The 26,638-nt window shown below is 40.9% G+C and overlaps 4 protein-coding genes across 5 annotated transcripts; 3 read left to right on the forward strand and 1 right to left on the reverse strand.

Annotated features, from left to right (window-relative positions):
• The first annotated feature begins 51 nt into the window (after nt 1-51).
• syngr2b (synaptogyrin 2b) lies at nt 52-6,864 on the forward strand. 2 transcript variants are annotated; one of them, XM_054603641.1, is made up of 4 exons: nt 52-174; nt 2,978-3,215; nt 4,105-4,241; nt 4,836-6,864. In XM_054603641.1, exons 1-4 carry the CDS (start codon nt 73-75, stop codon nt 5,082-5,084), a joined length of 726 nt encoding a protein of 241 aa, XP_054459616.1. In that variant the 5' UTR covers nt 52-72; the 3' UTR covers nt 5,085-6,864. The 2 variants fall into 2 exon arrangements, with proteins under 2 accessions (XP_054459616.1, XP_054459615.1); XM_054603640.1 differs by having other exon boundaries at nt 81-377.
• tk1 (thymidine kinase 1, soluble) lies at nt 6,382-10,350 on the reverse strand. The gene is made up of 7 exons (XM_054603642.1): nt 10,143-10,350; nt 9,928-9,959; nt 9,391-9,504; nt 8,676-8,769; nt 8,464-8,553; nt 8,054-8,173; nt 6,382-7,740 (listed from the first exon to the last, which is right to left on the reverse strand). The coding sequence occupies exons 1-7, from the start codon at nt 10,206-10,208 to the stop codon at nt 7,561-7,563; spliced, it is 696 nt and encodes a 231-aa protein (XP_054459617.1). The 5' UTR covers nt 10,209-10,350; the 3' UTR covers nt 6,382-7,560.
• A 787-nt stretch (nt 10,351-11,137) lies between these two features.
• Nucleotides 11,138-18,024, forward strand: afmid (arylformamidase). Its single transcript, XM_054604243.1, has 11 exons — nt 11,138-11,292; nt 11,592-11,682; nt 12,631-12,735; nt 12,861-12,909; nt 12,992-13,077; nt 13,190-13,262; nt 13,415-13,512; nt 13,646-13,724; nt 15,965-16,100; nt 16,747-16,851; nt 17,160-18,024. Exons 1-11 carry the CDS (start codon nt 11,263-11,265, stop codon nt 17,187-17,189), a joined length of 882 nt encoding a protein of 293 aa, XP_054460218.1. The 5' UTR covers nt 11,138-11,262; the 3' UTR covers nt 17,190-18,024.
• A 1,948-nt stretch (nt 18,025-19,972) lies between these two features.
• On the forward strand, nt 19,973-26,637 carry cant1b (calcium activated nucleotidase 1b). Its single transcript, XM_054604787.1, has 5 exons — nt 19,973-20,104; nt 23,419-24,015; nt 24,120-24,260; nt 24,591-24,794; nt 25,464-26,637. The coding sequence occupies exons 1-5, from the start codon at nt 20,083-20,085 to the stop codon at nt 25,832-25,834; spliced, it is 1,335 nt and encodes a 444-aa protein (XP_054460762.1). The 5' UTR covers nt 19,973-20,082; the 3' UTR covers nt 25,835-26,637.
• The last annotated feature ends 1 nt before the right edge of the window (nt 26,638 follows it).

A 26,638-nucleotide genomic window follows, 5' to 3' on the forward strand; every position in this document is an offset into this window, starting at 1 on the left:
ACACGGTGCTCTGTGCTGTCTGTCTGTAAAGTGTTTGTGGTGGGGAAAGAAAATGATTGATAAGAGTCGCACATGATGGTGTTTCCTGATTCATTACCGCTCAACTCCGCCCCTCTGACGCAGAGATCCTCTGGATGGGACTGGTCTTCGTCCGGAGACGCAGCACGACAGGAGGTGAGTTTAGTTTAGTTAAGCAGGCTGGCTTATCAGGTCGGTGATCAGTCAATACGGTGAGCTCCGGAGAACCTGTTGAACGGGAGAAAAGCATGGAAGAGACGGGCGGTGCTACTGCGTACGGGGCTTCACTCGCAGGAGGAGGTTTCGATTTCTACAAGTTCATCCGACAACCGCAAACAATCGTGCGGATACTGAGTTGGGTGAGTGGGCTGTAAGATATCCAACAGTGCATGTCCAAAGGTTAAAGAGACAACAGAAGGCATAGCCAACATGCAGTGAGAAGCTGTGTATATCTGTGTGTGTGTTGGAGGAACAACAGGCTCCTGTGTGCTGCAGGCAGCTGGTGTGTGACAGCAGCTCGGTGACAGCACAGGTCAACACTGCTGTTGTCAGAGGACGAAAGACAGCAAAACTGTCAGATAGAAGCAAAAAAACATCAATAAATAAACCAGGATGTTTGATCATTTTCATCTTTGAGAGATTTCTGCAGTCTGTCACACTGGAGCTGTGCTCACCAGAGATGAAGGTTGCATTTAACTTCCAAAAACAGATTAAAATAATTATACAAGGTGTTGTGTATTTGACTAAATAAGTAGTGATTTCCTGTAAGTCGCTTTGGATAAAAGCGTCTGCTAAATGACTGTAATGTAATGTAATGTAATGATTATCATAAAGGGGTTGTACAGATACAGTTTATTTGCATAAAGAGGTGTTTTCATTAACCTGGGAAAGTCCTGGGAAGTTGTTATGAGCTGCTGATCACCTGTTGCTAGGCAAATGTTAGGGGCAAAGATTTTGTGGTTAAGAACAAAATGAATTGTCACCAGACTGGTTGTAGAATAACATGTATTGTTGTCCAACCCTGCGTGTTTGTGAGCACACAGATTGAAGAATTGGGTTCCAACTGTGAGTTCTTGAACACCTCCCTGGTGAAACATAAGCTCTGGATCCTCATTGACATTAATAGTGAGTTTTATTGGACGTGACTGCCGTCCTTTTTCCTTGACCTGACTTACAGGGAGTACGGTTGATTTCCATTTACTTGGTTCATGAAGCGTAAACTATTTGAAGGCCTCTAGTTAATGTACATGCAGGTGATGGTAGGTGGCTGAGAAAACACACAGCTTCACAAGGATACTGTAGCATATCATCCAGCGTGGTGGATGAGGACAGAGGACAGAATGTGCCCACGGCTGCTACAACTTAGTGTGTTTATATGTTTGGGAAACTGCATGTGAGATAATGTGTGTCACTGGTAAACAAGGGCTGATGGGCCGGTAAGGTGATACCTCTCTCCCCGTTGGCCCTCGCTTTTACTCGTGGTGAATGTGGTTCGCTGATCTCCCCTTCAACACACACACACACACACACACACACACACACACACACACACACACACACACACACACACGTACGTGCAGCTGTGCTCAACTCATCTCAAATTCACATCGGTTAGATCACCACGTATCTCTGGTAATTTTAATCTCCCTTCAACAAGACTGCACCTATGACACAAGAGAGGATTGTTCGGTCTGTAACCTTGCCTACAGGTCCCATAATGCGCTGCACCTGCTCCTGGAACATGGAAAAGTCTGCGTACAATGGCTCTTGCTCATTTAAGATGTTGAATCACATCACTATACCTTCTCTGACCCTGCTGTTATGTTAGACTCTTAAATGTGAAACAGTATATTTAAGATAGATATTTCACTTCTGGTTGTTTGTATGTGTTGTGTAAACACAAGTCACCAGTGTTGTTTGTGCTGCCTAATAGCATCTGACACAAACAAAAGAACATACTGCATGAACATATGGTTGGTTTGTACATGTTTATGACATCTGTCACTCGGCACACAAACACTTTCCATCTGTCCATCAATGTTGTCCTCACAATGCACACAAACATCTGTCTGCTCCACTAACGATCCCTCTGTCTCACTTCTGTCTTGTGTTTTGGAACTCCCCACATTCACTTCCCTAATGTCTGCTGCTAATTTTTGGTACTTTTCGTCTCATTACATCAGCAGGATTGTGGCCTATTTCCCCTTCACCTCATCCTGCTTCCCACCCGTTAATCAGTCCCTCTCTATCCTCCTCCTGATCTCATTAAGAGTGTTGTTAGTTGAGTTTGTGGCGTCCCAGGGTCACATGGCAGGCAGCTGCACTCAGAAGTAGGTCACATGGTTAGGTGGGTAACCAGAGCAGACATCAACAGACCTCTTCTCTACTTACATCATCAGTAAAGTTTGTATTTCTAAGTGTTGTTGATGCGTTCAAGAAACTCCTCATAAACCGAAAGTCGGGTGTTTAACAGTAAGGTCTATGATAGAAAAAAAAAGCTGAAATCACATATCCTTTGCATGAAGGCCTCGTTTCATTCTTCCGGTGTGGTTGATTTTGTGACAGCACAGTTCCTGATAGCGGTTCTGTTTGAAGGCAGACCCAAATACTAGATGTCAGAGTGTCTTTTAATGCACCACCAAGGAAGAGCTTTCCAAATGGTCACTCCTTTAAACTGAATGATCACAATGATAAAGGCGACTACCTATTTTTGAGTGAGGCTTCATTCTCTGCTTGTGGATTTTCATAATGTGCTTTCATGAAGTGAAACCAAAGGCCGTCTGAAAGCTAGCAAATCGGTCACAAATTGAAAGTGACCAGCAGGACTGTTTGGTATACCATGTGAAGTTAATGGATAAACATGAAAAGCCAGCACTATGTTGGTTCAACAAGAAACTTTCTTCTCGTGAATTTGCAAATCATTGAAGGCCACTTTCTTCTGTTCTCTGATTCATTGTAGATATTTGCCCTGGTGGTGTTTGCCACCATCACAACAGAGGGATATGTCAACTCTCCCCACAGTGCCAACGCAATGTGCATCTTCAACCAAAACGACTCAGCGTGTCATTACGCTATTGGCATCGGGGTGATCGCCTTCCTGGCATGTGTTGGCTTCCTGGTGTTGGACGCTTACTTGCCTTTCATGAGCAACGCACAGGAGAGGAAGTACGCTGTCATTGCAGATCTGGGATTCTCAGGTGAGCCGGAGTGTTAAAGGGATGTCTTTTTGTTTTGAAGGAGCTTTATAGCTGCCCTAATTGATAGTTTTATATTAACAGCGGATCAAATTACTTTGTGAAATGTAAAGGTTGTCGCTCATAGTGATTAACCCACAAAAGTGTTTTTTTTTTTTTTAGCTTCTTTCAGCCCACATCTTCACTGTTTTGGTTCACTCCCACTGCCCTCATCAACCTTGTTTCAAGCCACAACCTGGGCAGCTGCTTACAGTGGGATAAACGACTATAAACCCACTGACCACTACTTTCTCAGCACCAAACCTCACACTGTCACAGTTAACTGATGAACATAGTGATGCATTTAACAGCTAACAATTTAGATATTTCCCTCTGGGGTTGGTGGGGACCAAAACTAGAGCTAAAAAGAGAAAATCTTTTTCCCAACCAACTCCAAATAAACGCAAATGTTGCTCCGTATCTCAAATAAGCAAATGTTTGCTAACATGTTCACCACATATCAACTGAATGAGGTGATAATATATCAATGTTGTATCGATACAGAACGCCTCTGAGAATTGGCGTAATGTGTGACAGACCACTGCCTCTTTCCCTGACACAACATAGCATGTATTATTCATCGTTGCTCACGGTAACAACATCAGCTGTACATGCCACGGTTCACAGTCAGCCATTCTTCAAGGAAACAAAGAAGTGGTAGTTTGAAAAGCAGCTTGTGGTCATTTGAGCAGATGGCAACAGGAGAGCCCTTTGTTTTCATTTGACCTTATGTTTAGTATATTTTCAGTTTGACTTTCAAATCCGTGTTTTCACACTTTTCATACAGTGAGGAAAAAAACAATAATTCATATCTATGTGTGTTTGTGCATCTGTGTCCCTCTGTGTTTTATAGGGGCGTGGTGCTTCCTTTGGTTTGTGTGTTTCTGCTTTTTGGCCAGTCAGTGGGCTAAAACTCATGATGTTGGGGGTGTCCCAGAGGACGCCGCTCGAGCCACGGTGGCCTTCTCATTCTTCTCTATCGCCACATGGGTGAGCAGGACTGCCGTTGTCTTCTTTTCATTAAAAAAACAGCTCAGAGTTTCATTCACATTTAACGTTTGCAAGCAAGTAAGCTAATGTCAAAAAAATGTCAAACTATTCCTTTAAAGCCACCACTTGCTTTAGTTCATGCTAGTATGGTACAAAAACTTGCAAGAGACTTTAAACCTGCTTAAGAGACATCATTTATTATTGTATAGTATTTTCTGTCAGAATTTTGAACTACAAATTGATGCAAAATGACTACAAAAAGAGACACAACACAGAGAAGGATACACAAATATGCGACACATGAAGTCGCATATTGTTTGTAAAGGTCCTCCAGGATGGTGCGTTCAATTACTGGTGAGGCCCTCTGACATTCGACGCTTCACAGGCAGCTACTGAACAGCAAACCCTATATTTCTAGAACCTATAATGTTTATATTTACAATGATACGAAGTGAAACCAGTTCATTTAGAAGTTGAAAAAAATAGATGAATCACTAATAAAGAAAAGATTTGAAACATCCTCTGCAATATTGTAAAATAAGTTATTTATAGAAATACTCAAAAATAACCTTGACATTTTATTTCATCACACAGGGAATCCTGACCTACTGTGCGCTGTGCCGTTTCCGCCGCGGTGTTAATGAAGTAACCATCCCCACCTACACAGAGCCGCCACCAGACCACAACGCCCCTTACCCTCCGACCTACGCCCCCACCTCCTACAACCCCACTACCTACACCCCTACCACATACGCCGCCTATCCCAGCAGTGTGCCCGACATGCACCAGCAGCCGAACCCCCCGCCGCAAGGAGACGCTGGCTACCAGCCGCCCAGCTACTGAGACAAAGGGAGGTCACATGGACCAGATCATCTGTTGGTACACTGACTGTAGTTGCACTGCACAGACCCAGAGCTACATCATATTGATGTGGTTCCACATTTGATTCAACACACTTTTCCAAGTGTTGTCCCATTTGAGAGCCTGAGCAGTGCAACTGCAAGTTAGAGACGAGGGGCACTGCTGTTTACGTCAAAGGGTCGGCAGTCGGATATCAAGATGTCAGGCTGACTGTTGAGAATCTGACCTTAGACCTGTGTGCAAAGACGCAACTTTTTTTTACCTCAAATGGGCTGATCCTGAAGGGGAGTGGTGGATAGAATGTACCCTGGAGGTCAAAGGTCACAAACAATGTGACTTTGTGAATTAGTGAATTAAGTGTTCCTCTTTACTCTCTGGTGGAACCTGTGAATCTGCATTTGTACATAAATTTCACCTTACAAAGCTTCCCTTTTAATGGTTCTATGTGCCTGATTTTCTTTGCTTATTCGGTTTAGTGTATGTTTCCCCTTCAGTTCATTTGTCTTTTAAGACCTTTAAACAGTTTAGGATGTATTAAATAAACAGATGATTTTGTGAGAGTAGAGCACAGTTGGAAAAGACCACTATAAAGCCAAATGCCCACTGTGATTTAGTTTGTTTGTAAAAGACGGTTTCTTTAGAGATTATTTAGTTATTCGTGGCCATTTGACCATAAAAAAGCACAGGTGCCAATCTGTAGAGGAGTTTATTGGATGTTCATGGTCGGTGTTGCCCTTTAAACTTGTGTCTTACGTTCAGATAGAAAGGAGGGAGGAGAATGTAGTCAACTTATTGAACAGCTTTATCCACCAAGCATGTCCTCATACTGAAGAGTAACTTATTAACTCCCAAAAACAATGCTCCCTCAGAGCAGCCACACACTTCCTTCAAGGTCTTAGTGACATTTAGTTTTCTGAACACTTCTGTTTACGGGCCTCTTTATCTAAACTGTTGAAAGCAGACTGCCCCAGCTGTATCTTTACCAATGACAGATTAACACCTGCAACAGTGAGAATCAAAACAGCTGTCATTAGACAGACTACTGGTTTACTCTGTTGATTTGTTCCTGACAGATTTTGATCTAAACTGACTCTAGATCTGCAAATGACAGACCAGCAATTGAATGGGGTTATATATATATCAAACATGACTTGATTTGTCATTTGTGCCTTAAGGAGAAATTTTAAATCAAAGGGTTTTGGGGGAAGGAAAGTGAGTGAGTGTCAAATGTGCCATGATTAAATATTAAAGCCAAGCTGTGCATCACACTTCCCCTATGTTTTTTTTTTGCAAAGGCTGATTTTAATGCTCTGGAAAAATCAGTTGACTCTGTTCTTCAGTCAACAATTAAAATCCATATATCTATCTGCTGGTGAAGACTGCAGCTCGTCATCACACAACTTAAATCAATTAACTGACAGGAAATCTCTCAATTGTGCCTTTTAGATTTACTGTCCAAATATAGCTTTGTTATGGTAACAAGGTAATGCAATTAATATTTTGTGGCACATCTGACATTTTTGCTAAATTTATTTGATATTTGTAAATTTTCCATTTAGATTTCATGAAGGTCCATGTTTAAGATTAGTGGATGGGTGATTTGTGATGCTTAAAATAGTTTTATAAAAACTGGCAAAAACACTGGCGAGTTTGATTTGTTTTTCTATTTTCCTCTTATGACGGTTGTTAAATTGCCATGTGCTCCCTTGTCTTTACTTTTTGTAATGTCAGAATAAAATCATCTACAGGCTGTTCAGTTATATTAATGATATTGTTGCATCTGTGTTCTGCATTAATACAGGTTTTATATTGTAGGGATGATATACTTTTTCCATTCCGACCCACCAGCTCGCTGCGCAGCCTCAGAGCCTGCCAGGATTTAAACAGGTTATTTTGGTCCTCTGTCACGTGGGAGGGCATTCAGTTACCCATCGCACAGCAGTGTGCTAAAGTTAAAATCATTTACTGTAAATTTTAAAATGAGGAAAAGGATAATCTCCCAACTGATATGATGGAATTTGAATATTACTTAAAACTACTCTTGACCTGCCAAAAAGAACATGGGCAAAACCATCCACAAAGGATATTTTCTTTATGAATGTTCCCAGAAAATACATTTTTATACAGTAAATAATTAAAAACCTTTGACAGGATACTGCTACAGTTAAAGACGTTAAGATAATCCCAAACAACCACAGTTTAGTGTAACCTTTGACATTGTGTTATTAGTTCGGTCACTCATTCAGGGTTTTCAAGTGCATGGTCATATCATGTAAAACATAACACATAAAATACAAACACAAAAGCTTAAAAGAAAATGAATTGGGCTGATCAAATCCCAATTTGTTAGCAGAAACTAAAAGGTATTTAAAATACCAGGAAGTGAAAGTTAAGGCTCGCTCAATCACACACAAAACAAACAAAACACACATTATATACATTAGTCTTATTTTTGTGTTCAGAGATGGAGAGAAGAGAAAAGCTTCCTGGGAATCGCGGAGTCTATGAGTTTCCCCGAGAGGACTTGTTGTGGGGTTTCGTTCCTGAAGGGAGCATTGTTCTCTTTGTCCACAAACAGACCTCCATAACACTTTCTGCACACCGCCTGATACTTGTCAGCTCCACCAATCACTTCCACCTGTGGCACAGAGAAACGATAGTTGAGGTTTACAAGAATTTGATGAAAAGAGAAAAAAAAAAGGGATGTTCTGTTTCACTACCAACTCTATAATTAAAGATGGCTGACTGACACTATATCACACTAATATTCTGAATTATCTCAGTAAAATATAATGGAGAAGTGAAATAAATATACATCCAAGTAGTTAAGAGTATTTGGTTCATCTTGTAAAGTATCAATACAATGAAGGCATACTTAATGTCCAACCCAGAAAGGTGTTCTGTACTTTATGGTTAACTTATGAAGACTTTTTCCATGTCTGCCTCCTCACCTCCTTCTCTGCTCCTATCCTCTTGGTGTAGGCAGCTTCTTTGTAACACTGCATGCAGACGGCGTGGAGCTTCACGACGCTCTCCGCTAGAGGGATGAGGTTCAGGATGTTTCCAAATGGCTACAAGAATGCACAGGACAGCAGAAGAGCCATAAGTACCAAATAATGGATGGAGGCATAATCACATTACCAGAACAGACACACTATAGTGAGGAATAATGAGCAGGTTGAACTCGGTGCTCGTGCAGATTGTTCACGGTCCTTCCTAACGAGTTTCTTGTCTTGGACATTTTATTGCGTCCACCAACACAGAGGTGCTCTATCTGACTCTGCAGCATGAGTCATCAGTATGAACTCTGGGTGTTTGCCAGTATCACACCGACATGTGGAGACAAAACACAAATACTCACTTTTCTCTGGAAGGTTCCATCCAAAGCAGCAACAATGATCGTCTTCCCTAAATTGGCCATCTCTTCACAAAACTCCACCGTGTCTGGAAACTACAATAACAATAGTTAGTCGGGGATTTGTCCCAAATCAGACATCCTGGTCACAATGGAGGTGACTAGTAACTATTATTTTGGGGCAAAAAAAGGGAAATGTACACTGTTTGATTACTTACAAACTGGCCTTCATCAATTCCAATGACACAGACTTGTAATGCTAGAGGACGAATTTCTCCCAGAGAACTTGCAGGTACCGCTTCCATTGTGCTTCTAAAAGATGGAAAAGAAAGAAGAGGAAAACTTGAAGCTTTTGTTTGTTCCAGCCTCCATTAAGCTGCTGAACTCTAATGCATGATCTAAATGCATGGAGTGTGCAAAGAAATACACAGGCACATTAATTCATACAGGCTCTTTTTTTTAAAGTTGCTTCGTTGTCGAGGTCAAATACCTCCAGTGTTTAAAATGATTTGATGTTGTTAATGTGCAGTTTTTTTATTATTATTATTATTATTATTATTATTATTATTATAATAAGGAAACGGACTGTAGCACCATGCCCAAGACAAATTTCAATACAATAAAGTTCATCCCCTCATGCAATTCCTGATTTTGTTAAATTAAAAATAAAGTGTACTCTTTTAGACAAGAGGTTATGAGTTGTAGATATCCTTTCAGCAAATCCAACTGGATATGTGCAATCAAATATCATTTATTGTTTCATCCAACTGGTATAAGTAAGTGTGCACAAATGAATACTAAACTAATGAACAGAGTTACAAAACCCTTAGGTCTTCCTCTTCTACTGACTTCAATAACACACCCCAAAAACAAAGACATACATTTCTGTGAGCAATTTAGCTGAATAAAACTGAATGAAAACAGGGGACTTACCTGTCATGTGTGGCCATGCCACTGTCAGAATAACGTGTGTCTTTGGCATATTTGATCACCAGGCAGTTGTACTGGGCGATCTGGAACCGGCGCACTCTTCGCATCAGTTCAGTGCTGCAAGTTAAAGGATACATGAAATGTTTGGTTAATATCATTGAAATCCTATTCATTTTGTTCATGCAAATGCAATTGTCAGCTATGTGACAGAGCCTCTCAAACACCAATTACATTCAACTTAAGCATGGTGTAATAAATACTATGTTATATTGTTTAGTATAATGTGCAAAATCTATAAAGTGTTCTAAAGTATTCATTGACGCATAACGTTACTATAGCAACTGGACGCACAACACATTATATACATTATATATAGGAGGCAGCTGAGTAAACAATGGAGGATATTTGGCGGGATGTTGACGTCTGGGCGGCATATCGTTTTACCCTTACTGTCACTGTGAACAGAGGATGTGAATAACAACTTCTAGCTTCACCTGCAGAGAGACGTGCGGCTTGTTTGTTTGTAAATGAATAACTCACCTTTTTCCTGAAAACATGGGTCCAAAGATGACCTGCAGACAATAGAGGAGAGATGCTGTTTAGGAAGTCTTTAAAGTAGCAAAGCATTGAAAGAAAAGCATGTCAATGACAGGGTGTTCTTCTAAACCAACACTCAGAAGGTGTCCAGCATTGTGTCCCGCTGGTTGGGTTGTTATTGAGACATAAAGGTAACTTATTGATCATAAGAGACGTACCTGAATCTGTCCGCGGGCTTTTCTGGGGGAATTTGGCAGAACTCTTGGGAAATCCACACAGTCCATTCTTACTTACAGACGTAATAAATACTAGTAATAATAAACAGTTCAATAAATAAAGAATGTATTACACATTTAATCCCGCAAGAAAAAGTAGTCCTGACTCAAAGCGTTGAATATGGCGCGCCGCTGGTTGTTGACTGCTTTATCTCAAATTCAACCAATGAGCGTGGAGACATGTGACTCTCTGAACCAATCAGCTCCTCCGGAAGTGACGACAGCGGAGAGCGCCGGCGCCACTTCTGACCAATCAGAGCACAGAACGTCACACCGGTGGGGAGCTCCTCTTCTGACCAATCAGAGCACAGAACGTCACACCGGTGGACCAATCAGAGCTCCACCGGTGGGGCGCTCTTCTGACCAATCAGAGCACAGAACGTAGAAACAAACACTAAATACTTTTACATTTTACACATTCAGGTTTTGTTTTTTACTGGCTGTTTACTGGGGCATCTCTGAACAATGTGCAAAGAATAATGTTAAGAGATAAGATAAAACAAGATAAGATAATCCTTTATTAGTCCCGCAGCGTGGACATTTACAGGATTACAGCAGTGTAGGTTATAGTGCAAACAAGAGACATATTAAAATAAAAACAAGATTTAAAAAAGTATTATAAATAAGCAACAGAAAACAGTAAAGAATCCACAATAACTGAAATATTATATATACAGACAGAAAACTATTATAACTATTATTGCACAGTGTGTTTGTATTGCACAGGTTTTTAGTGTCATAAGTTTTACACTTAAATAAAGTTTGGTATTGTTCAGAGGGTGCAGGTAAAGTCAGTAGCCTAGTGTACATCTTGTACCAGAAACCCACTGACACACAGTTGACACTAAGAATAAAACAATTATATAATTCAATTAAATTGACAAACAGAGCCTGCGATTTTCACCATGACTTTTACTTCCTAGAAAGCAGCTGTTGTTTGAGGTATGAGGGTTGTTGGTCTAAAGTCCGGGAAGTCCAGTCTTTCAGCTCCGCACATGAGGACGGGATTTATCTGACAGCAGACTTTCGACGAGTTAAATCACCACCAGAGATAAAAGAAAAAATGATGCACTGGACTAAAATGAATAAAGAAGTAAGAGTTTGACTTTAAGTGGTATTTCTCTGCAAGCATTCTGCAATAGTCAAGTGTGATTTTGCAGGATTATTATAACGATGATACCTCTAACTGTGAGTTAAGCCTAGATTATGAGGTTTAGAGAAAACAATATTCTATAAATCCTGTTTTAACAGCTGATTAATGAAGTTGCATTGACATAGAGGGCGCTGTTCACCGTGTGATCAGCGGCTCATGGTGCTCGGTGTGTCGGTGTGTCGGCTCTCATGGCCGCCCAGCTGACCCGCTGTCTCTCGGTGTGTCTCTCGGTGTGACAGGAGCTGGACAGGCAGTACTCGCCCAGCCAGTGGTCGCTCAGGATGTCTGCGGACGACGTGATCAAGGCTCACCAGAAGGCTTTAAAGGAAGGTCGGTCTGCTCTGGAGCTAACAGGCTATTTCTCCACAATGCACAGAAACCCGGCAGTAAGCAGCACAGGTGCTCTGCCAATCTGTATGTCCATGTTGAATATTGATAGCCTGAGATAGGGAGTCTACATGTTTTATGAAATATATTTTGACTTAGAAAACGCAGCTGCTTTAATGTATTCCACACGTTGTTGTTTTTAACAGAATATGTTCAGTCTAAAATCACTAGAAATGACATTGCTGAAAGATGAGGATGAGTTTTGTAAAATAACTTTAGAGTGTAAACATTATATTTTTACAATTTTAAAAAAAAATGCTCCATCTGGGCTACATGTTCCACACAAAATCACCTAATTGGTGCATTGAATTGAAATTGGTGAGCATACTGTGCCAGGTTTTGTAGCCAAAGCTAAACAAAATCAAAAGGGGAAATTGGAAATGAGGGTCTTTTAAAATAGGTTGCCTCCTCCATGATCTACAGAATATGGACTAAATCTTACATAAACGTGCTTCTCCAAAATGGGGGAAACTTGATTATGAATGGTAAATACAATTTCCATATGATGCCCTAATTAGAGAGCCAACAGCAGGGAAATGACAGGAGGTGAGTGGTGAGAGAGATGGGCCATTCAACAAAGGTCCCCAACCGGAGATGAATCTGGGTGGTTGATCAGTGTGTTAACCCACGGGCCTCCCATGAGAAACTGTCTATGGATAAAACAACTGAGAGCAATGTCTGCTTTTGTCTAAACAAGTGAATCAGACACAAAATCTGTTGTTTTTTCATCATGCTCAAATCCAATATTGCTCACAATACTTAGCGGCATTGTCCACAAGGACCTAACAAACCCCAAAATATTAATGTAGACATTGTGTCACTGTATATGTTGTCACTAGTATACCCCTCGTGTCCTCTACAGTGTAAAGCTTTAATACTGTGTGTGTCCAGGTACGGAGCGGGCCCGTGGTCTGGCTCAAACGTTGCTCAACGTGCCATACGGGGAGGGAGATGGAGAGAAACTGGATGTCTACATACCCAGCACCAACTCTTTGGGTACTGACATGTGTGACTGCCCTGACACCAACACCACCACCACCACCACCACCATTGGCATGTTTCAAACAGCAGAAGCTTAGATAATACGTGACGATTAACAGGCCTGATTCCCTCTGTTTCAGATGTCCCCCTTGTTATTTACATACATGGAGGCTACTGGAAGTTTCTCAGGTATAGTGTTGTGTTCTCTTCAGGGTTGTGGATTTCAATTTCTTGTCCAGGCTTGTCACAGTGATGCTTTGTGCTCATACAGCAAGGAGGAGTCAGGATTCATGGCTGTTCCCCTCGTTGATAAAGGTGTAGTGGTGGTAGCTGTGGATTATGACATCGCCCCCAAAGGTAGAGTCTCTTCATTTCTGTTGATTGTTTCTCTTCCCTTGGGTTTTTTTTTATTTATTTTTTTAAATAAGATGAGCTGGGAATGTGAGCACTCTGCCTGTGCCCCTTTCAGGCAACATGGACCTGATGGTTTCTCAAGTACGCAGGAGTGTTGTGTCCGTTGTCCAGCAGTATTCTCACATCAGGTACCCATGCTTGTTTTCTGTCCTATTATTAATTAATCTTAATTCATTACATTAAAATGCATTTTTAAATGTTCCCTCTAACCCTGCTCTTCTCTCAGCCATCATCACGGTCATCTCTGTTTGTGTTTTGTAAACTCTGATCCCTCCCTCAGTGGTCTGTACCTGTGTGGCCACTCTGCTGGGGCTCAACTGGCTGCAATGGTCCTCTCCACTGACTGGTCCCAGTACGCCATCACTCCTCAGATCAAAGGTAAGGCCCATAAGGTGACACGAAACAAGTGATAGAGATGACTGACAAACAGAAATGCAAGGTTGTGATTCAAATACTGTATAGCTGATATATTTTTGTCTTTGTTGTTGTTCCTCCTCCAACTGTCTAACAGGTGCTTTCCTTGTTAGTGGCATATATGACATCCTGCCCATCGTGTCCACCTACGTCAACGAGCCTTTGAAGATGACAGAGTACGTTCCCTACAGAACTGCATGTAACTGTACATATAGTGCGATTACACACACAGCAGTGATCTGATGATACCCACTTTTTACAGCAGGGTCCTGGAAAACCTGGAAAAAAGGTTGACCAATATTACAGTCATGGAAAATACATGGAAAATTAGAGAAGTTTGATTAGAGAGTCAAAATGTCCTGGAAAATCTTGGTTTTGTCCATCTGGGAATTTTTTTTTTGAACTACTAGTCCATCTATCAGAGCTCCCCACGTTGTCATCGGAAAGGGTTAAGTTATGTTCAGGATCATATTTAAATTTCATGGATGAGTGTATTTTTTGAATTGGCTGTTACGTTGTTGAAGAGCAGTGAAAACAGGTTGCAGGTTGATTGACGTTACATCTTAAGTGGCCGAACCTGAATAATGTTACTTACATTATCCTTCAAACAATAGTCATTGCCGGCTGGTAGGTCTGGTAGTTTTTAATATATTGTTCTGTTATTAATTAGTCATAATTTCTAAGCACGTAAGCAATGACTTTATAGATATGTTATAGCCATAGAGTGCACGTCTGTTAATTCAGACTCACACAAACAGGAACATATGAATATATGGTCTGTCATTAAGAAAAAGTCCTGAAAAATGATCTCTAGAAAAGAGTGGGAACCTTGTACAGTTATCTGATACGAGAAACATCTATGTACACGCAAAACCCAATTGACATTATAGGAATGCAGTAGTATATGTTATTCCATAGCTAATAACCCGTTACACCACATTTGAGTCCGGTTATCAAGTTGTAATTTGCAAGTCAAATGATACAGAACAAGAACATCTTTGATCTGTTTTATACAATCTATCTTAATCAGGAACATTGTGTGGAAAGCTAATAAAAGCTGTCAGGTCATTGTCTCCTCCCTTAAAGGGGAACTCCATCGACTAAAGTCTGCTTAGCGGAGTACAACATGTGAAAAGAGTTGTATAAATTATTTTGTGGCTGTAGAGGGAGCTTTGTGAAATCTGATGAACTGACTCAAGTGATGTAACTTGAATCAGCATTGGTTCCAGACTAAATGTTTGAAAATGATGAAAATCTGTGGGTGTGGAGTTACGCTACAATCCATTGCAAATCGGAAGTTGATAACTCAGAGTCGGTATTCCTGATTTACAATGTAAATGTCGTCCCTGTGCATCTGCTCGGTAAAAAGAGGCCGGCAGCGATCTGATGTTTGTATCGCATGTCTCTTGAGCTTCACAAGCATCTACAGAGGACATCAATAACCACAGCACCATTAACAAAGAGAAACAATGTATTTCAAGCACTTCAACGAAACTATCACCGAATGCATGCAAATAAGCACAAATCTATTGAATGGAAATTGCAATTACAACGTTGTTACAGCACACGATTCACAACAAAAAAACCAAGGTCCATAAACCACTACATAAATATTAAATCATGAAAAGGATTCTTAATGCGTATGTCGCCTTGTTGCTGTGACGTCAGGTGCGTCTATGTCGGCACGCTCTTGCTAGATAAATTTGCAAGTGTCTGATTTGAATGACTGGTCCATTGCACTTCTTATGTCGTTTATTTCCCCGCCTAGTGCCAATGGACTGGTGCATTAGACGGGTTGTGTTGCATTGTATGTGAAGTTGGCACCAGGTCGTAACAAGGGAGAAGAATGAGTGGAATTACAAATGCAATGTCTGCATTGATTAAATTCTGATTACAGACCAGAAACACTGGGTTTATCAGTAATCAGACTATTACAACATGTCAACACATTATGCAATGTCCTTCCTTGAACTCCTTGTTTGTCAACCTTTGAGGCTAGAATTACTTGATGTGCAAACAGGGAGTTACTGTATGTACAGATTTGTTGTCAGAGATTTCTAAGATTATCAGTCCTAATGTATAGCTATTTTTTCACATTTGGTATTTCTAAGAAAATCATATATGACATTTATAATCTTTTCAGGATACTTCATTTTGATGTCATTTTTAACTAAGATTACAACTTGACAATTTGAACTGCTTTGGTCTTAAAGATTTTCACATCTAAAAATTAGATCATGAACCTTGCAGTAATTCATTTTTTGTTAACTGTGATGTTAAGAGCAGTGTGTGTGTGAGAGTGTTGTGATTGTCTTTGTGGAAGAGAACTGTGCATGTAAAGCTCGTGTGTGTGCGTGTGTGTGTCGTACCACTCAGTATTTGACTCCTCTTTCCCCCGGGTGTCTCCTGTTTGCAGAGAGGTGGCGGTGAGGAACAGCCCCAGCAAACTGGTCCCTCAGCTCAAACTCTCCTCATCCGGCTGCCACATCATCGTGGCCGTCGCTGAGAACGACTCGCCCGAGTTTCGCAAGCAGTCGGAAGAATACTTTAAAGTCAGTACTGCTGAGCATGAACACTATTTTGATCAGAGTATGATGGGAATTATTTATTAAAGCTACCCTGTTGAGTGTAACTACCGGCCACTGACAACCAGAACAATAGTGTGGAACAGGTGGTAGGAAGGTGTATTATGCACTTGCAAACAAAAGGGAAACCCACTCAAAACTGCACAGTAGCACTGCTAGTGATCAAAAAACTCCTTGGGTTATCTTTTGAGGTTGAAGATAACATTTTTATGGTCAATTAATCAGACTTGTTTTTTTTCATTTATGTGTAACTTCAACCCAAGGTCCGATATTAAGTCTCCCTAATGCATTAATGCTAAAATTAAAAATGCCATAAAAAAGTGGGCTGAGAGATTAAACCACGCCCACTTCCATATGAGGAAAGCCTCGCACACATACCTTGTCATAAACATGACAGCCACAGTAGATTGCATGGATTTACTGTGTATCAGTTTTTGAAGATTTCAGCTCTAAACACGTCAGCAGTTTGAAACAACGAAAGTATCACAAACTGACAATTTAAATGTCATCGTGTAAATGATTTGTAATCATGTTTTATGAAGATACATAACATTAGCATTTTTGAAATAATTCTATGTATATATGTACTATTTTCTTACCTCTGGCTTAAAAGAGTTTAGAGGCGTCTGGACTTAATGTGACCATGGAGGATGTGGCGAACACGGACCACTTCAATATCATTGAGCAACTGGTAGATGGAGAGTATCAACTAACAAAGGTACACACGTTCACAAAACAAAACAAAAAATGCAATGATGAAGGTTGATGACATTTTCCTATTTCCTAATAGCTATACATTATTAAAGTAAACCCTATAACTGTACAGCAGTAGAAGTCTTAAATCTGCTAAAACGGCTGATTTCAAATTGTCAGCCTCATTTTTATCACCCAACCCATTTTTTAGTAGCTACCCACAATATTCAGCGTACATTGATTGACTGCAGTCAATTGTATAGTTTTAAAGGTTGTGTTATAGTTATAGGAGGCACTTAAACCAGTTGTTTTAATATTTTTTTTCCTCTTTAGCTTCTCTTGAAGACGATGGGGAAGAGCTGAGGTGGCGGTCTTTGTTCCATCATCTAATATCAACGTACCTCTGTATCAGCATTCACCTCTAAACAGAGTCGTTGTGCACCAATACTGATAATATATGCATTATTTCAGCTTTGTACAATGGTGAATGTACAATATCTATCATTGTGATTGATCAAAAATTAGGTAGCATGTATTGTTTGAATATCAAACTGTGTAATCTTGTTCACTGTAGAAACTGTCAGAAAAACGTGTTGTGAAAACATTGCGTGCCTAAAGCCGAGTCACTTCAAGGATGGTGATTGTAGCTAGTTATACTGCTGTCCAACTTGCTCAATTGTGAACAGATTATTTTACGACCATTGTGCACAATGGTATCGTCATGAAGTACTGTTTCTACCAGCACACTAAAAGTTCTAGAGTTGATGGTTAGTTTAGGCATATTTCCAGTGTTATGTAAAAGGGTGAGTCTGTTTTGTAATTTTCTTTCTTGTGACATTCTGAAATGCAATTTTAGGTTACTCTGTAGGACAAGAATAGAAGTCAAAGGTTACTGTTGTATCTTTGAGTGAATGTAGCTCTTTATTGTTACCTACACAATGCTGATATCTCACCCAAAAAACTTTTAATGGACACTATATATTTGCACTGTAAATGTGATACTAATATAAGATTACTGATATTAAAATACACATATTTTAAACAAACAGAAGTGACTACATTTACCTGATGCACTTGTAACTGCCCTAATTCTATCATCTTGAATAATTGTTTACATTATCGGTAACACAAAGTGTTCTATTAATCATTAATGTAGATTATGAAGAGAATCATCACAATAAATATTTATATTTGAGAATTCCTGTAGTGGCAGTTGTCTGTGTATGCTCGAATAGATGAGATTTGCTGCAATTTGATTGACCCATCTTTGAAGCAACCAGTGGCATGTTATAATTATGGAATGTATTCTGTCTTATTTTAGCATTAGTTTCACACCGGTCATATTCGTTTTATGGTAGTTTGATGAATGAAAGTTTTATTATGACATTTTTACAACTTAAGTACAGTACCAGTCAAAAGTTTGGACACACCTTCTCATTCAACTACTTTGAAGAATCTAAAATATAAAACATTCTGGTTTGTTGAGCATTTGTTTGTTTACCACATAATTCCATATGTGTTCCTTCATAGTTTGGATGTCTTCAATATTAATCTACAATGTAGAAAAAATAAAAATAAAGAAAAACCATTGAATGAGAAGGTGTGTCCAGACTTTTGACTGGTACTGTACATTAGTATGTCAAGGCTGGTCCTGCACTATTGATCTTTTGACCCTGTATCACATTCTCACGTTAAGACCTTCATTCCTTCATATACTGAACTCACATGGTTCACAGATAAAGCTGTATCCAGTCAAATTGCCACAAACTAAAACAGAAAGCCGAGGCCAGCAGTGTTATCAGGGCTGGTTGTTTTCTGGGTGTCAGGGCGAATAAGAGGCCTCTTAGTTCCCAGTTAATCAGATATAAAACTAACGCCCTGCAGTCACACCTTCATGGGGGTGTGTCATGTAAATATTACATTCATATGTATAAATGCACACATACAAATATCGAGCACAGTATATTTTGTTTATGCTTTCACATCACACTATCACTGTGCACATTGCGGTAAATGTTATGAGTTCTCTTAGAAGGTCAAATACTCCGGTCAGGGCGTTCTAGTGCCTGGCCGTACGATGGAAAAGGAACAGAGACACATAAAGAAGGATGAGCTCATGCTGCAGAGAAACCAGATCACAGAAACCCAGTTTCACTAACTGATAAGGCCCTCAGAAAGTCTAAACCAAGAGCCGCCTTCCTTTTTTAGGGACCTATCATATTCAACTCATAAAAGTCTATATAACATGATGCGCACTCTGTTTAAGCGCCCTTTTAGTTGCTGAACTTCTCAGTACTGCTAGGCCCGTGCACGTACAACTGCTGGGCGATATACCCTGTTATCCTTCAATAAATGTCACATTTGTTTTAAGATGAATCCGGTGTAGAAGTCTCTCTTGTTTCCACTCAACAGGTGGTGATGGTCACTGTAGTGGACATTACATTACATTACATTACAGTCATTTAGCAGACGCTTTTATCCAAAGCGACTTACAGGAAGTGTATTCAACATAGGGGGCGGCTGTGGCGTAGTGGAGAGCAAGGTAGTTCTCCAATCAGAGGGTCGGTGGTTCGATACCCGGCTTCAGCAGTCGATGTGTCCTTGGGCAAGACACTTAACCCCAAGTTGCTCCTGAAGGCTTGCCATCGGTGTGGACTGGATGTTGCATGAATGTTAGTTAGAGTCTGATGGTGGCACCTTGCATGGTAGCCTGTCATCAGTGTGTGAATGGGTGAATGATATGTAACATACTACTGACTGTAAGTCGCTTTGGATAAAATGTAATGTAATGTAATGTATTCAAGAGAACTACTAGTCACCAGAAGTCATAAGTGCATCTCCTTTCTTAAACAAGCATATTAAAGCATAAACCAGAGCAAAAGTATAGTGCAGAGGCAGATTACTACGAAAACAATAATTGCAACAGACTAATACGAATATAATAAGTGCTACAAACTACTACGAATAGGATAAGTGCAGTAAACGAATACAAATTCAATAAGTGCAGCGAACTAATATGAATGCAATAAGTGCAACAAACTAATATGAGTGCAATAAGTTATTTGTTTGAGACATTTAAACTCAAACCTTAGGGTCATGTTTGAGGCTGTAGTTTGGTGACGTTGCCTCAGTGTCGGTGGTTACCAGTGTGAGGAGGTGAAGGGTCACCACACTCCGGTCTGCAGGAGGAGGAGGAGGAGCTAACCGCCGGCACACTGCGACCCGAGCAGTCCGTACAACATGGCCACCGGGTCGGATGAGAAGACCCTCCGCACCGGGTAAGCTCAACGGCTTCTAAAAGGTCACCGACTGACGACGTGACGCGTCTCAACCGCGTTCATGCCTCTCGAATCCGGCGACTTAAGCTAGCTAGCCGAGGTTAGCTTCACGGCTAGCTAGCTTTCCAATGGAACCCTTGCGTTTCAAACTCTTCGCATGAACGAGTGTTCGGTTAACTAACGGCGACCCAACCGACACGTCGTTCGTCCCGAATGACGTCAGCGTCGAACGCTTGTACGTCATCGGGCCTGAACGCGTTAATCGTGTTTTAAAGGTTTAACGTGTTTGTTCTGCCTTCGTGGCTCTCTGTTAACGGTCTCTGTACCTAAAACCGGCACATATGTCAAACATGGGGTTCTTAACCGATAACGGTTAAAAAAATAACGGTTTTGTTTCCGTTGATACGTTTCTGTCACGACGGTTGGTTTTCTGTAGTTTGAAACCAATCAAAACGTTAAGCTCCTGGCATTGTCATGACAACCGAGGTATCTCTATGGCAACCAAGCAACCCCCCTCCCTGCCACAGTGGAGTTTACAGTTTTTCACCTTTTGGTCAAAATAAATGTATTAAAAAGTATAAAAAATGGGGGCAACGCAAACAACATTTCACATTAAATCGTGTTTATGAAATATAGTGAAATAAGTAAAAGTCAGAGCGTTCACACATCAAGCCTTTAAATGGTGAAACTCATACACACATCTGGAAGCCTATGTTGTGACCTTAAGTGACACAGTGGGCATGAAACATAATGGAGACACTTTAGGCTTATATATTTAGTATTTACATCCAAACACACTTATAATCTGTTGAGTCTTTTGTTATAAAAACTAGTTGCAAAGCTGTCAGGAATCCTTGCACTCACCAGTACCTGCTGACAGGGTTCTTTTCCTAATCACATTTTTATTCAAACTCAGACATGTATACCCTCAAAAGTTTGGCCTTCAACCTGTTTTTCCTGATTGACTTAATCATTGGCATTTTAGTGAAGCCGGCCCCTCTCTCTTGAGAGAACGGATAGGAAACTTGAGATGGTGTAAAGCAGAGAAAAGGAGGAGACTGGGTGAGATAGAGATCAGTTATTCATTAGGGCCAGAGGGCTGAAGGGACCAGTTTATAGGGTGCGTGCGAAGGAGAACATGATGGTTACAACTTGTCCAGGGGAGAAGAGGCGAAACAAGGGTGAATAATTTAATTCTTACAGCGTACAGGGAGGCAGTGTTTGGGTCTGTGCTGTAGAGGGGCCATGCATACAATAGTGACAATAAGGGCATTATTTGTTGGCCAAGAGTTTGGCAATTTGAAATGTGTATGTTGTCGAGCATGTTAGTCAAGAAGAATGAACTTGTTTAGGGAGCCGCTGAGGCAGAGGGGGAAAGTAATGGTTACCAGCTGTATTGTTATTTTTCAGACAGTAAAGCAGACAGTTCTCTTAGGCATTTTGTTGTTGCTGTTGTGACATTTATTTTGGGTTGCTAAATCTGTTTGATTACATAAGTGCTCTGCATCTTCAGTGCCACCTAGATATTGCTTCAGCACCACCGCAAATGTGTAATTTACAGTGCATTATCCTCCACTGGTCAAGATCCAATTCATTTTGAAGCTGCATTTGTTGCTGAGCTAACTTTATAATATATCATGCTTCAATCATACATTTCAATCTCAAGCAATCATTTGTAATCCATTCAACTGCAGGAATGAAGGCCTGTGGTAATGCATTCCCAAGATAAACATCTAGTAAACTTAAGCAGTGTTGTTTTCTACTTTGGGTGGTAATGTTTCAATATAGGTTTTAAAGGCAAGAAGGAGGCCTGTCAGAAATGATAATATTGTACAGTTAATTGTAATATACAATGAATTAAACAGGGATAAACCACATTATATGAGTCAGTGCAGAAGTGTTGACGGAGCTCAAAGTATGACTGTGCTGAAGCTTATTTACATTTACCAAACCTGTCGATTGAACCTGACAACGGAAAGGTCAAGGGTCACCTTTGCACTCTTGTTGTCACAAAATAAGTACACGTCTCGTATTTCAGTGGGGCAGGATCTCTGTTGGCATGCCATACCCCCTATACCTGTTTGTGAAACTTAAAACAATTAAAGAGCTCAAATTAAAGAAGATAATGGCTTAGTAAAACCGACTCATGTTGATCTTAACTTCACTTTTTAGAACATCCATGCGAGTTCAGTTTGTGGATCCTATGGTCTCGCATATTGTCAGGATGTTTTAGATTAGGACGTTTGGTGAAATCACAGGTGTTAAGCTTGATTTCCTGGCTTCTAGCCTTAGATGAGTTGTTTATGATTAAACCAACAGCAGACTACAACTGCCATGAGCGATGTATAAATGTCGTTACACAGCAGAATTATATCTGCTATATTGTATTTGCTAATTATTTTCCAAATAATTCTACCAGGAACAGAGAAAAATGACCTTGTTTTTAACTTTTTGGCGGTGCATTTTAGCCGATGGGCTTTTCGACATTTCACTGAATCCACAGAGAAACAGGGCTTCCCAAAGGATGTTCTTCTTGTGATCAATGTAGTTAGTAGATGAGGGCCTAAACAACAGTAGCACTCATTGAATGTGTGAAAAATTGCGCCTCCCTGTAGGTTAGTGTTTACGAAAGTAATAAGCGTATTCATTTTAATGAGGTTATTTGGAGGTCAGAAGTGAAAACATGAAAAACACTAAAACGGATTTGGCAGTTTTTTCCACAGGCCACTAGTGAATACAGTTTAATTTCATGTATGTATATATCTGGCGATCAGAAGGAAGAAATAATGACACTAACGTCAGAACAGAGCGAGGTTACTTATATGCTTGTATTCCTGAGAAAGTAGGACACGCCATCTACCTACTCAGTATGCATATTAGAGGCTCTGCCCGAATGGGACAACAAAGCTCCGTTGTGAACGAAGAAGAAGAGGAACAACAGTCTATTTTTTCCAGCATGCTGTTCTCCTCCCCCATGTTCATGCTTTCATCTTCCCCAACTATTGTTTGCAGTGTTTTTATTTAAACTGTATACAGATTTGATTCTTGTCAGCTTGAAAAAAAATGCCAAGTCACTGAATACAGTGCTGTGTAATGAACATTTACTAGACATTTGATGTGATTTGAATACCTAAAGAAATGGCGATATTTGTGTTTATAGCAAACTTTATTTGAGACAATTTAATTCGTAAAGATATTTTTTTTTCTGACATTGTTTGCAACTGCACTTTCCTCTTTCAGTGTTTGTTACCTTTTATATGTTGAACCACCTCCTCCATCATGGCTCTGATGTGCCTCTCTATGCTCAATCCCAGCCTATAGTGGTCATCACCCCAAGTCCAAGCCTGACAGGGAGGATGACGACGATACTTCCATGACCTCCTTTGGTGTTGCCGTCCGAGGCCTCCCCCTGACCTTGGCGTCCATGACACAAGCCACTGCCGCGGACTCCCGCTTCCACCCCAAATGGCGGGCGATCACTGTGGCGACCCTGCTGGCTTTAGTGCTCATGTTGTACCTGCACCGCACAGTGGGGGACAGAGACAATGCCACCAGAGGCTACTACCGCAACAGGGTTCACAGTTTGCAAATGCACAGTGAGGGTGAGGATGACATCTTCAAAGACGCTAACAGACAAAATGCACGAGGCCTCTCCCACCACCAGAGAAGGGACAAACCTTACAATGACACGTACCCGTTGAGTCCGCCGGAGAAGACCAGGCACGGCATCCGCTACCGTATTGGTGTGATCGCAGATCTGGACACGGCGTCGCGTAGCTCAAAGGACCAGACGTGGTTCAGCTACATGAAAAGAGGTCACCTGACTGTTTCAGACAGTGCTGACAGGCTGGAGGTGGAGTGGGACGCCGAGACGGTCACGCTGGAGAGTCATCTGGCTGAGAAGGGACGAGGTAAAAGCAGTACGGACACGCACACTGATCTACACACAATGTGTTTGTGTTCTCACATCAGTATGCTGATGACCTCGATGTTTGTTTGACTTGCTGTGCTACAGGTATGGAGCTGTCCGAGCTGGTGGCGTTCAACGGTCACCTGTACAGTGTGGACGACCGCACAGGCGTGGTGTACAGGATCGAAGGTAGCCGGGCTGTCCCCTGGGTTATACTACCCGACGGCGACGGCTCGGTCTCCAAAGGTCAGTCTCCAAAATACGTCTTACTCTATCCATTGAGTATTGTGGGTCCTTTGAGGAAAAGTTCTCAAACAAACTTTTATTGAACATTCTGATCCTTTAGCAGCACAACTGTTTTGCACTCAAAAAGTCCAGAGCAAAACCCCCAAAAAAGGAAGTCTAAATACAACCATATGCAGCCTTGTCTGGGATTGTTTCAATGTGTGTCGTGCACTATATTGAGAACATCAGCAGAAAACAGTTGACAACACAGAAACAAGTTTGGTAAAGGCGGGCGGTCATTTTAAGAGGTTCACGTACCTTCTCACAAATCAGTCCTTGTTTTGTGTGCAGGGTTCAAGGCAGAGTGGCTGGCAGTGAAAGATGAGCACCTGTATGTTGGCGGCCTGGGCAAAGAGTGGACCACGACCTCTGGAAAAGTGGTCAACAACCACCCAGAGTGGGTGAAAGTCGTCGGCTACCACGGTGATGTGCAGCACGAGAACTGGGTGCCGTACTACAACGCCCTGCGGAGCGCAACGGGGATACAACCACCAGGTTCTGGCTTATTTTTTGGGGGGCTTGTTCTCTATAGTCCAGTCCACAGTGGTATCACAACTTATAATTGGAACCAAGGGCATAGTTTGTGTTTCAGATGTCGAGGGTTCTTTAATCCAAAAATAAATAAATAAAACCACATTTTAAATCTTATATCTTATTTAGTTTCATTGGAAGATAATGTTGTATATGCACTTTTTAATAAAGCCCCCCCACTTGGATTTTGGGTTGATGTCCTATTGAGGTTAAATTCTAGCATCTTCCTGGGATAAAGTATACTGTAGATGACAGTATTTTATTAGTACTGAAGAATGTATGCAGGTCGACCTTTACGGCCGCATACAGCTGCACCAACCTCCACTAATAAGCGGGTAGGGCAGCTTTAATATAGCCTGAGAGGGAAAACGCAGGGCAAAATAATATGCTGATTTTAAAGCTTTTGCTGTGAGTGCATGGTTTGCCAACCCAGATGAGAATATTGTTTGGACTCACTTATTCTGATGTTGATTTTGAGTTAGGACAAACAAGAGACTTTAGTTTGTCACCCAAATAAAACTGATAGCAGCCGACAAAACAGCACTTTGAAAAGTGGAAAAAAACACAGATAACTCCTCCCACTCTTAATTATTTTTGTTAACTCTCCCTTCTACAACTTTCCTTGTTCCATAGGCTACCTTATCCATGAATCAGCGGCGTGGAGTGAGCGTCTCCAGCGCTGGTTCTTCCTCCCTCGCCGTGCCAGTCACGAGCACTACGAAGAGACCGCAGACGAGCGGCGCGCCACCAACCTCCTGCTGTCCTGCTCGGCAGACTTCAGCCACATAACAGTTCGGCACGTCGGCCCGCTCAACCCGACCCACGGGTTCTCCTCGTTCAAATTTGTCCCGGACACGGACGATCAGATTGTTCTGGCCCTGAAATCAGAGGAGGACGCCGGCCGGATTGCCACCTACATCATTGCATTCACACTGGACGGTCGGGTGCTGATGCCGGAGACAAAGATAGGGAATGTGAAGTTTGAAGGACTGGAGTTTATTTGACAGCGCTGACGGGTCCTCCAAGAAGATTAAGAAGTGGTCTGTGTACTTACAACACTGTTGTTTTCAGTCTTTAGTATTACATTCCCCTCTCTCAGTTCTACTGTGCAATAATGAGGTATGACCCAAAAAATATATATTTCTTAATTATATATTATAATAATATTGTATGATAATTGAAAGGAACAATAGAAGGTAAAAGGGCAGGAGAGCGTCACCAATAATTGAACAATTCAGTTCTTGTGCGACCGGTTTCTGTGACTAGCTACACACACCGGCCGCACAGAAAATGGTCATATAAGATCTTTTAATGCTTTTATAATTAAACACTACTTATATTCCAGAGGAGTCGGGCTAGATTACTATAAATGAGTAGACGTCAGTTTATACAACACCAGGTAATGTGGATCTACTCTCATGCAGCCAAACTCTGCTGGTCGGACACTCAGGGGAATAAACAGGATTAGATATTTTAAGGAATAGAAAGAATTACCTTAAATAACTTGAAATATTAAACTCATACATTGCTTTGTTTTATCCTACCTGCTCAAACACACTGAAGTCTCTGTTATTAGATTTATACTGATGTCATAGTGGGTCTAGCGACTTGATGCATTTCAACTTCTGATTCATAAACTACATGCTTTAAGTTTTAATGAACAGGACCACCTCATATATATTTTTCACATATGTTAATAAACTGAATATCCATATCTTCTCAAGCCAGAGAATAAGTGAAACACCAGCTATTTTATTTAAACAGAAACCATTTATATGTTAAATTTGTATCCTCTCAAAATACAAATA

The sequence above is a fragment of the Anoplopoma fimbria genome, chromosome 9 (assembly GCF_027596085.1).
Source record: "Anoplopoma fimbria isolate UVic2021 breed Golden Eagle Sablefish chromosome 9, Afim_UVic_2022, whole genome shotgun sequence".
In the NCBI taxonomy this organism is placed as follows: Eukaryota; Metazoa; Chordata; class Actinopteri; order Perciformes; family Anoplopomatidae; genus Anoplopoma; species Anoplopoma fimbria.